The sequence below is a fragment of the Rana temporaria genome, chromosome 4 (assembly GCF_905171775.1).
Source record: "Rana temporaria chromosome 4, aRanTem1.1, whole genome shotgun sequence".
Lineage (NCBI taxonomy): Eukaryota > Metazoa > Chordata > Amphibia > Anura > Ranidae > Rana > Rana temporaria.
The window spans coordinates 187,431,910-187,444,526 of record NC_053492.1 but is presented as its reverse complement, the minus strand read 5'-3'; the positions used below and the strand labels follow the sequence as shown (position 1 = coordinate 187,444,526).

The 12,617-nt window shown below is 42.4% G+C and overlaps 1 protein-coding gene across 1 annotated transcript in view; it reads right to left on the bottom strand.

Annotated features, from left to right (window-relative positions):
- LOC120936829 (probable cation-transporting ATPase 13A4) overlaps positions 1-12,617 on the bottom strand; it is a 129,037-nt gene that overhangs the window by 93,455 nt on the left and 22,965 nt on the right. The window contains exon 5 of the mRNA XM_040349528.1: positions 10,019-10,099. Coding sequence (XP_040205462.1) covers positions 10,019-10,099 — 81 coding nt within the window. The remainder of the gene's footprint in view (positions 1-10,018; positions 10,100-12,617) is intronic.

Below are 12,617 nucleotides of genomic sequence, written 5' to 3'. Positions count from 1 at the left end.
CCACACACTGGAGAGCGTCTTTCGCTAGGTACTGCTGGAAAGACTTGGTGCCGGTCTGGAGGCACTCAACAATGTGAGTGTGATTTTATATTTACATATTTTATAATAAAAGTTGAACATACTACGCTATGATCAGTCCCTTGCTTTATATGAAAGTGTAATAACCAACCAGAAACCCTATGAGAGGAACATTGGAATACATTGATGGAAACGAACGGCAGACTAGCCCCTGGGAGAGGAGTGGTCTACCCTAAGCTAAACGACAGGCATATTTTATACTTAGTTCTGGTGAGTGCCCACTTCAGAAGTTGGTGGCGGTGGCACGATTTGGTGGATTAGCAGTCACACATTTGCTTTCAACACAGAGCAATATACATATATTTTTATACACTCTAAAACAGTGGTTCTCAACCTGGGGGTCGAATGATGATTTGTCAGGGGTCACCAAATCCTGGGCTGTTCCTGAAGCCCGCATCACTCTCCCAGCCTTTTTGGAGCCACCCAGCAGGGCTATCCCTGGAGCCCGCAGCCGTCCACTCAGCCTTTTCGCAGGTGCCCATTCAGTTCACGGCATGGCTGGGGGGCAAAGACTAGAGGTCAGCTGACTGGTGAGGAATGTGAAATGGGAGGGGCTGGAGGAGACCCTATCTCCTGATTTTGGCATAGGTGTCACTGCTACGATACACCACAAAGTCGGAAACACAGTGAAGCTGGAGACACAGTGAGTGACACTACCTGCGATTATACCATGCTACAAAAATAATTTTACTGTTAGGGGTCCCCACAACTTGGGAAATGTTATCAAGGGGTCACGGCACTAGAAGATTGAGAACAACTGCTCTAAAACATTGGAGGTGTACACAGTTCCGCAGAAGATCCACAATATATAGATTTATTTATTTTTTTGCACCGGTGACACACAAGATATATTTAAAATCATATTGAAGTATGCTAGTAAACGTATTGAGTATGTTTTACTATATTAAAAAAAAAAAAAATACTCTATTCACTTTGCAAGAGAATTGGTAAGGGAATTTGCCCCCATATTTTTTTTTACATTTCAGGGGAATTTAAAAAAAACAGCATTTTTGCTTGCACATGATTGGATGATTGAAGTCAGCAGAGCTTCACTTTATTCACTAAGCTCTAGGGAAAAGTCTCATTAAAAGTGCAACTTCCCTTGCAAAGTGACCAGCCTATTTGCCTTCAGTAAACCAAGCCAAATGAGTTGATCATTTTCACTCAAAACTGTGTGAAGTTTCACATGTGAAAAGCATCTTCACATGATTGGGTATTCAAATTGAACAGGAATTTACTTTTCACATGACTGAATAATAAAAATGAATATTTACTCATTGTTTGAATGACTCTCAGTATCTTTAGCAAATCAATCTTATTGTTTTGACAATTACCAACGAATACCTCCTATTTAAAAGAACTTTGCAAATACCAAAGCTGAAGTGCAAAATTAGGTAATCAGAATTAATTCCATTTCATTTTGCTGATGTCATCTCAGTAAAATATGGATTCTGATAATTATGAACTGCCATTATGTTGTACTGAGGAGAACTCAAAAGTTGATCTTCTAAAGGATTATAGAATGTTCACCTGAAAGGTGCATGCCCATTAAGCTTTATAAACAAGATGTGGTTCTGTTCATATTAAAAACATTTTAATTAGAAATTCAGTGTGAACACAACTCTACTTTATTTGTAAAAGTATAACTAAAAGCAAAACTTATTATTATTATTTAGCTTTAAACAGAGTGGATAGGGTTTAGAACAGCTGTCTGATTTTATATTGCTGTCTGTGTCCCCCATTATGAGATTCATCCTTACTATGTGTCCTGTTCATTGTTATAATCGAAAGTGAAAGTAAAGACAAATCCAGAATTTGGGGAAATCTTCCAATTGTGATAAAATTTATGGTGACCCTGGGGACAACCAGAGATGTTCTCACTTACTTTTTTAGAGGAAATATCTCCAGTGTGACACAGATACCAAAAAAAAGTCAGACTTTGTAACCTGACTTTATCCATAATGAAAAAACTGTTGTTCTACTTTAAGTTTTGTTTCACTATTTTGTTGTTATATTTTAAGTAACAAGCTTCAACTAAACCATGAAAACTACAAGAACATTACATTTATCAGAAGTGTTATCACGGGGGCATGCTAGTATAAGATGTTGATAACATAACTGTTACTGTCAGACAAACAGCAAGAAGAATGTACAGATGATCAACAACATGTAGCAATAAAGATTATGAACAACATCCATCAGTTAAGTCCTGTACACGTGGGCCAAATTTTGGCGACATCGACCAGTTCAATAAAAAACAGCCGACATTCAACCCACATGTGTATGACAGCTGGTCTGACAGGAGCCAGCCATTTTCCATGCTGGAAAAAAGCAGCTGACCAGCTTTCAATCAGTATTTTCAGCCAATGGCTGAGAGCTCTGACCGGAGTGTTCTGTTTGGGGGGGACACAGCAGCTCAGCGGAGGAGATCACTGTACTAAAATTGGGCCATTTGTACAGTGGCTCCGACCAGTGCTGACAGTTTTTTCTAGTAGTGGGTATTTTTTTATGCAAAAAAATATAATCCAAAGAGCAAGAAATAGGAAAATATATAAGAGGAAAAGTATCAGAAACAAGAAAGAAGGGGGGATTAGTATATGTGGGGAAAAAGGGAGAAGGAGGTGGGTTATCTTCACTAAAGCATTGGAAAAATTATAGCAAACAGCGTGGATGACAGGCCAACCCCAACATTACATGTTAAAGCGGAGGTTCACCCTAAAACAATTATATACCATTCCATCCAGCATACTGCCGACATGTACAGTATGCTGTTTTTTTTTTTTTTCCGCTGTACATACCGTTTTATACTTCTTTTTCTTTTCAGACTCCCGCGGGGAATAGGCGTTCCTATGAAGAGGTGTAGATGATTGACGTGCGGATAAGGCACGTCACGCGTTCCCAAAATAGCCAAACTGGGACTCGGCTATATACGGCGCCTGCGCAGTCAGCTCTACATGGCTCCTAGTCTGTGCGCAGGCGCCGTATAGCGCCGTATAGAGCCGAATCCCAGTCCGGCTATTTTCGGAACGTGTGAGGCCCCTAATCCGCACGTCAATCATCTACGCCTCTTCATAGGAACGCCTATTCCCCGCGGGAGTCAGAAAAGAAAAAAAAGTATAAAACGGTATGTACAGCGAAAAAAACAGCATACTGTACATGTCGGCAGTATGCTGGATGGAATGGTATATAATTGTTTTAGGGTGAACCTCCGCTTTTTAATCATCCAAAAGACTTCTCAGGCATGTATTAATCATATTATCTACTCTTTGTTTAACTCCCAAGAATGGATCAAGGTGCCTCGTACAGTTTCTAGCAAATAATCTGCAAGGAATGCTGCACTAAAATGTGTTGGGATTTACACTGTCTATTGCTCTGTACAAGACAGCCAACCAAGGGTTCCTGGGAATGTCCGTACAAAACAGTCCAAAGTAGAAGAAAAAGTTTGCAAATGAACAGGTCCAGTAAATGTGCAGAATATCACCAATGGATGTGTGAGTAAGAGGTATTTATGTGAAAATTCGGGATGGGACTATATAGCATTGCATCATTACTTTGTAGGCTACCTACAATTTGATAACATTTAGGGCACGTGTACTTGTTCTTCCATTTTACAAAATTATTAATATACATCATTTAATAAATTAACCTCATTGAGTCATCTTCAGTTACAACAAAAAAAATTTTTTTCTTCTACATGATTGGAGCACATTATTTACAAATGTCTCTGTGACATTTCATTTTGTAAACTCTATTTTAGTAAAGAAACACCAATACTTTCTTTGTACCTGCTGAACCACAGGTATCTTAACTGTAAGGCCTTGTACATACGACCGGTTTTCTCTGCAAAAACCAGCAAGAAAACTGCTGGCAGAGCTTTCTTGCCAAGAAAACCATTCGTGTGTACGAGGCTTTCAGGTTTCTCGTCGGGAAATCTGGCCAGAATCTCCACGAGAAAAATAGAGAACCTGCGCTCTATTTTCTCGTCGAGATTCTTGTCGGCCTGTTTCCCGACCAGAAACCAGAGAGTGTGTATACTTACCTGTCGCCGTGGAAACCCGCGCATGCTCGAAATGACTTTGACGCATCTGCGGTACCTTCCACGGCATAGGTAGGGTGAAGCAAGATGGCGGCGACGCATGCTTGTCGTACGCGATGACATCATCGTGTTCCTGCCTTTCAAGAGAACTGTGGTTCTTTTGAAAGGTCAGTGTGTACACTCGGGCGGCAAGAGAATCTCGTTGGGAAAAACAATGTTTTTTTCCTGGCGAGATTCTTGCCCGTGTGTACGAGGCCTCAATAATACGCGGTGTCAATAATAGGAAGATATTGTATATGGATATTTCCATGCTTATTTGCTAACTATTCACAATGGTGACACATTCTGGCTACATTAGACTCATTAGAGTAAAACATTTTACATTTAAATCTTAGGAAACTATTAATGCAAACATATACTAAATGTGAAAAGGGCTGGTAATATGCAGAAACACTCATATCCAATTATAAACACTGCTCATTATTGTGTCAATAAACAACTAAGAACCACTAATTAATAAACAGTTTATTTAAAGTCTGTGCTATCCAATCTTATTTAGCAGCCAGTGTAAACAGACAATATGCCATCTTTCAAAACATTCGTTAAGAAAGGTATGCAACGCTGTGAACTTGTAAGTCAATAGAAAATAACACTGGTGTTTATTTTGTCACTTAGCTTTTTTTTTTTATATATGAACTTTCCTCCACCAATTAATTAAAGCACTCACCATAGGTATGGACTCCATAGTCCATAGGTCAGGTCTCGCTTCATCAAACCCTTATTGGGTGTACTGCACTTTACTATCTCTAGGAAAGACTAGACTGGCAGATGTCTGAATTTCCTCCACAATGCGTACCTTCTACAAATAGGCGTACACAGTATATGCATTTGCCATTAATCAAGGCTGTTTACTTCACAGACTATGACAGCCTACTCCTACAAGTGTGTGAATACTCATGGGATTCTCGAGGTACACCTATTGTGTGCCTTCACAGATACTTCAGTGAACTAAAAAAAAAAAAAAAAAAGCACTTAATAGTGCAATTATAATTCTCAAAATGTAACAACTAAAATGATCATATAAAACGGAACACAAAATCCTAAATTGGTAAAAAAAAAAAAAAATAGCATACATCCTACAATCCAGTTTATAGAAACTTCTGTACTACAGTCCACCTGACATGTTTTGCTCAACTGAGCTTATTCAGGGATTATGGAGCAGATTCTTAATGCTTCAATAAATTGTTTAAATTCCTCAGCTGTACTCATTAGCACATAACAAATTTCATGTTCAAAACCAGTATACACTTGCAAGAAGATTTTAAAATATAAATAATTTCATAAACATACCTTAAATGGAATATTGGAATATATCAGGCCTAAAGGTGTTCTCACAACCAAACACTTATATTAATTGAAAAAATAATAATATTATACCCCCTCTATGGCTAGGAATTATCCAGAAAACAATTGATGTCCCAGTCTACATTCAGTCTGGATTTTAAACTCATAAATCCACCATGTTTCTTTCCTAGAGCTTCCTCTAAGCTTAATACAACTTCTGCAACAGAGCTTTAGTTTTTTTTTATAGCTGTAAACGCAATCCTTTCAGGATTTTCATTTTGTTCTTGGGCAAAATGCCATAAATTGTGGGCTTTTAACTCTTTATTGATGTTATTAGGATTCTTACCTAAGGTCATCTGCATTGTAATTTGCTGAAAAATTCATCATCTGCCACTCCTAAAGACGCTCATTTGAATTAAACATGTCAAATAAACTGTATTGCAGCTGGATCCCAGGAGTATTCACATACAAATGTAGTCTGTGAAGTAAACTGGTTTTATTGATGATAAATGTGAATACCCTCCCACCTGCAGTGGGTACAGAGTGTAGAGAAGAGAGTGTAGAAGAAGATCTGCCAGTCAAATCTTGCCTAGAGAAAGCAGAGTGCAGGACACCCATTAAAGCAGAAGTTAACCTGTAAAGGGAAGTTTCATTCATCTTCCTCGTCCACTCCCATATTACTTTTGGATTTTTGTTTTATTTGGGAGTAGGTACTGTAACGGTCAGGGGTTAATGCCGTTTACGATATTCCATTCCACCAACCCACGACAGCTTATCGACACAATCTAGCAGACGAACACGACCCATAGGATTCCCCAGAAACGAGACACACAGCTCTATTCTCTGGTTCAAAACTGATAGACTTTAATGGGAAACTCAGGCTTCTTATATACAGTTTAGGAACCACAATGAACAATGACCCAACTCCACCCACAACATGACACAAGGAGCGCAATACACATCTTTTAGGAGACAGCCATTCTGACTCCGAGATAATCTACATGAGCTAATTACTAATCATTTACCCAGACAAGGTGACTCCGAGATAAGCTCTTCTCACCTGCTATACAATACACATTTTTCATCAATAGAAATTCACACAATACAGTGTCAATTAGCATCACACAATGAAAGGTTCTTGAGAGCCAGACTAAGGTTCATTTACATGACAGTAGCAGATGACATTAAACACCTTAACAGGCTGTGTTCCCACATTGAATGAATCACTCTTTCTATTGACTGGTTGGGTTTAGAATCAACAACCTGTAATATTTCAAGATTTCCTGGAATACATTGTGAATTATCATTACTGTCCCATCTCCTGTAATCCAAGATATCATTTCTCAGTCATCCTATGCCCCTAGTGGACATAGGGTGACTTTAGACACAACAGTCATTGGTGAAGCTGAAACAGGAGTACCCCACACCCTTCAAGAGCCTCTGGGTCCCACAGGCCCTCCCATTACATGTTTCCCCTTTCGGCAGGAGACTAACACAGGAGGAGACCCCAGACGGGTTGACTTCAAAGTTAGTCAATAGTTCCATTCCTCCAATGCTGGTATCCAGACAGTACCCCAAAAAAATGGCTCCAAACAGAGCATTACTCACCCAGCCAACCTCTGCCTCTTTTAGAGAACATGCCTGCCGCTGGGGAGAGGCCTGGACTGGCCCTTCTCCCTGGAATCCTTTCAGCCACTGGAGAGAAGACAGGGTGACTGGGCTCAGTTCATCATGCTGTTGGGGATCTGGGCCAACTGTCCCCCATCCCTGGGGTGCACAAGTGGAGACTGAAGTCACATCCACTACCACATGAACTCCCTGTCCTGCTAGTTGAGAGAAGATGCCTGTGGCACCCTGCTCTGTTGCCAGCTCTTCTGCTGAGAATTCCACACCATCTGCTCTGGCTAACTGTTGGGGAGGGAAAATGGCTGCTTCTCCTCCCTGTATCTCTGAAATCCACTGGTAAAGAGGAACCATCACCTTCTCACCTCGGGCCTCCAAAACTGCAATGGGTGTAGAGCAGGGGTCTGCCGTACTCTGTCCTTACCGAATGTATGGATTTATTCGACTGTTCAGAGGATGTTATGGATTATGCATCGCCTGCTCAAGTACTGACATACTTGAGCAGGCGATGCATAATCCATAACATCCTCTGAACAGTCCATTAAATCCATACATTCGGTAATCTGTGGCTGGGGAGATGAGCCAACTTCCCTAGCCCCCTGGAACTCCACATCATCCACTTCGGCTTTAGGGATGGCAATCTTCCGATCTTCCACTGCCAAATCATCAGCCAGGATTTCAGAGCTGTCATCTGAAATTTCCTCATAGTCCCAGGCAAGGGGAGCCCCACCCTGCTGTTGAGCAGAGTCTAGCAGCTGTCTGTAGGCGATCTCCAGCTCTTATTCCTGAACGGTCAGAAACTCCAAATCTTCCTGTGCCCAGTGTCCTTCCGAGACATTCAATTTTTGCTCTCTGTGCTCCATTATTTCCTCCAAGCGCCACTCCCGATCACTCCCAAAGTCAGGATCACTGGACATCCTCCAATACAACAATCCCAGGCCATCATAGTCATAGCCTTCCTTGGGGCTGTCATCCACTGACCACGGGCACTCTTGGGCTACATACCACCGGAGGGCTCTGTAGCTCTCGTCCAACTGCATCTCTGCCCAGATCAGGCTGATTAACTCGGCTGTCCACTCCTGCTTCGGTTGTTCCCCCAACAACGGCATTCGTACGTCATACTACGGCCAGTACCTTACATAGATGGAGGGGAGGACCTTTCCCTGGTGTTGCTGCTCAAGAGCTAGCTCTTCCTTCCAGAGTTGGCAACGGATCAAATCAGACCATCCCAGCAAGGCCTCCTCTGATACTGGTCCTCTGTGCTGTATCCGCATTTCTTGTAACCTCCTTCTGAATTCCTCTTCCATGGTGACTGGTATCTGTACCTCTCCTCTCTCTTCAGTTGGTACTGCTGTGACTTCTGCTGCTGCAGCACCTCTTTGATGTAGCCGAGTTGCATCCACAGCAGCTATAACTAGGTCTATGATTTCTGCTGGAGGGTTAGGACCATACTGTGCCAGTCTTAATTTAACAGCCCGATCAAAACTTGCCTCCTCGGGTGCCTGGGCCTTTCAGCTCTATCCATTTCGACAAGTTCTGCGATAATGTCCCTTTTCTTACGGTTGTTGGCTGGTCTGCCCCGGCTCTCCAGTAAGTCCTTGAGGGAAGAGAGCTTCAGCCGTTCATACTGTGTCTCCATTGTCCTGTGTCCTCTTGTAGCAGTTCTTCTGGCGATGGAATCATCCCACTGCTAGCCAACAATTGTAACGGTCAGGGGTTAACACCATTTACGATATTCCATTCCACCAACCCATGACAGTTTATCGATACTCCACAATCCAGCAGACAAACACGACCCATAGGATTCCCCAGAAACGAGACACACAACTCTGTTATCTGGTTCAAAACGGATAGACTTTAATGGGAAACTCAGGCTTCTTATATACAGTTTAGGAACCACAATGAACAATGACCCAACTCCACCCAAAACATGACACAAGGAGCTCAATAGACATCTTTTAGGAGACAGACTTCGAGATAATCTACATGAGCTAATTACTAATCATTTACCCAGACAAGGTGACTCCGAGATAAGCTCTTCTCACCTGCTATACGAAACACATTTATCATCAATAGAAATTCACACAATACAGTGTCAATTAGCATCACACAATGAAAGGTTCTTGAGAGCCAGACTAAGGTTCATTTACATGACAGTAGCAGACGACATTAAACACCTTAACAGGCTGTGTTCCCACATTGAATGAATCACTCTTTCTATTGACCGGTTGGGTTTAGAATCAACAACCTGTAATATTTCAAGATATCCTGGAATACATTGTGAATTATCATTACTGTCCCATCTCCTGTAATCCAAGATATCATTTCTTAGTCATCCTATGCCCCTAGTGGACATAGGATGACTTTAGACACAAGAGTCATCGGTGAAGCTGAAACAGGAGTACCCCACACTCTTCAAGAGCCTCTGAGTCCCACGGGCCCTCCCGTTACAGGTACCCCTTTCTGATAGTTATACGCTATCAGAAATATGACATTTAAAAGCAAATTGAAGGATGAGGTAAGTGAAGGAGGACTGCACTAAGGTAAAGGAAGCAATTTAGGAAATTGTATTTTGACCTTTACAACCCCTTTAAGGGTTGGCTGAAACAAGACCTGACCTCTATGCACTTTGGGGTCTGTACATCTGGTGATTGCTTTGTTTTATTAGTGGAGAATCAGTGAAAGGTACAATGTGACAAAATAAACACTGGGGTGTTACTTTTTAATTAACTTTAGATAATAGTTCACAGTGCTGCATACCTTTCTTGATGAACTAAGAACCACTGACCAGTTGCTATGGATTATGAGCCTGTATTGCTGTGTTACATCACCTTTTTTTTTTCTTCCCTAAAGAACATGTTGAAATATCATTTTCAAATAGCACAAGCCTTCGGATTGCTTTGAGTTCAGTAGAAGGCCACTTTGAAAAAAAATTACCTGATGGCTTGTTCCTCCTTCTTTAGGCCAGATCCATAAAATAAGTGCATGTTGTAACAAGAAAGATTCTCCTCCAGAGTTCTAAAATCACAGAAAGCAAGTAAGTATGTATGAAAACTTTGTCATGGCTTCTGAAGAGGGTCCTTTACAACCCAAGAAAACACCATGCCTGTACTTAAAGAAGAACAACAGGGCAGCCGATAAAAATGGATATAATCACCACTTTAATGTGTAGCTCACTTACATGTAAAATATTTGTATACAACTTCAATGGTTGAGGCGGCAGGTGCACAATACAGCAACAACAGCAGTCTGCAGGGACTGATGAACGGTGGCCTGCCCTTTCCACCTGTCATGGCTTCCAGTACATGGCGTGAGCGAGGGCTACAGACACTGCTGTTCACCTCCATCTCGGCAAGTTTTTGCCTATGCCCCTGCAGCTGATCATCGGTCCCTTCAAACTATAGTATTTTATCTGTATTGCCCACCATGAACTATATGTAATTTTTCTTCTTTTATTGTGGCTCTGAGCACCTTCCTGTACTGAAGGTGGACTGTAGTCAGATAGTGGAGCTGAACAACATACCTGAATGTATTGTTCAAGGTGGAATACTATAGTATAGTGATTGTAACCATATTTTAGTCATATAATGAGCACACCGATTCTCATTTATAAAATTGTTATAAAGCACATCTTAAGTGCTTATATAAAATTTGCTAGCAGGAAGGCTTTTATTGGTGCGCTACTTGTCCCAGCCAGAGTTCAAGGGCCACTTCTACGGTCGTCTAAGTAAATAATGCCTAGTGATTTTATTGACACAGCAACTATGCAATTACTGATTCACTCTTCGAACTAATCCAGTCTGTCCAAAAGCAGACTGTAAAAGCAGAAACTTAAAGTTGCCTGCTACATGCCATCAATGCTGGACTAGGTCATGTATGAACAATTCAATTGTGCTTTAAACTAACACTAATTTCTAAGTGGAGATAATTATTAAGTTCTAGGACAGGGGTGGCAAACACAAGGCCCGCGGGACCTTGCCATGTGGCTCGCGCAACGGGGTGTCCGTTGACTCTAGTGATGCAACGAATCGTAACCGATCCGTGATCTGCGGAGCGCACCGCTGCCTCGGCCTAGCTCCGGAGAGGTCGGCCATATTGGTACACCCGGCTCCTATGAAGGACGTCCTGGAGATCCAATCACAGGACCGCGGGACGTGTGATGTCCATCATAGGCGCCGCAGACTCCAGAAGGCGGCAATTACAAGCCTCCTCAACACCATGCACTAGGGAGCAGAATATGACAACACTAGTGCATGGGCGGGCGGCTCTCCTCTCCTCCCCTCCTTTCTGGCTGGCTGCTGTGACACATGATGTCAGGTAGGTCAATGTTACATGTATGTCAGGTAGGTGAAGTCATTGTGTATGTCAGGTAGGTCCATGTATGTCAGGTAGGTCCATGTATGTCAGGTAGGTGAGGTCAGTATATGTCAGGTAGGTCCATGTATGTCAGGTAGGTCCATGTATGTCAGGTAGGTGAGGCCAGTGTATGTCAGGTAGGTGAAGTCAGTGTATGTCAGATAGGTCCATGTATGTCAGGTAGGTCCATGTATGTCAGGTAGGTGAGGTCAGTGTATGTCAGGTAGGTGAAGTCAGTGTATGTCAGGTAGGTCCATGTATGTCAGGTAGGTCCATGTATGTCAGGTAGGTCCATGTATGTCAGGTAGGTGAGGTCAGTGTATGTCAGGTAGGTGAAGTCATTGTGTATGTCAGGTAGGTCCATGTATGTCAGGTAGACCATCCCATCCTATCCCACCCCATCATACCCCATCCCATCTCATCCTACCCCACCCCCATCCCATCCTACCCCATCCCACTCCACCCCCACCCCATGCCATCCTATACCACCCCATCCCGTCCCCATCCCATCCTACGGCACCGCCCCCCCCCACCCCATCCCATCCTAACCTATTCCACCCCACGCCATCCCATCCCATCTCATCCCACCCCATCCCATCTCGTCCTACCCCACCCCATCCCATCCCAGGGTGGATGGAAGGAGAGAGGAGGGTGCAGAGGTCAGATATTGCACACGGTCCATAGCATACTCCTGTATCCTGCATTTCGTACGCAGCAAACTCCTGAATCCTGCGCTCCATAAAACCAGTAATAAGCAAATTCAGTGACAATTAATTATGATAATAGTGGACACGTAGTCTTACAGATACAACCGGTCCTTTGAGGGCAACCATACTGCTAATGCGGCCCCCGATGAATTTGAGTTTGCCACCCCTGTTCTAGGAGGTTTCTATTGAGAAGAGCAGGGAAAGAGCTATTTGAAATAATAATATAGATAAACTACTAAAGCATATGAGAAAATGCAATCTCACAATACAATCTCACCAAAAGGCACTCACATCCATTTTTATATAATGATAGTTAAAACTAAAATTAAATTGATCAAGAAGTCAGCGTTACATGCAACAGCACTATATGACATAAAACCATGTTACAGCTCCCCCATCTTGGAACCCTAGAGCATCCATGGGTGCAGCATGTGTCAGCACAGTGCCCCCCCCCTCAGGGCCCATGTGTAGTG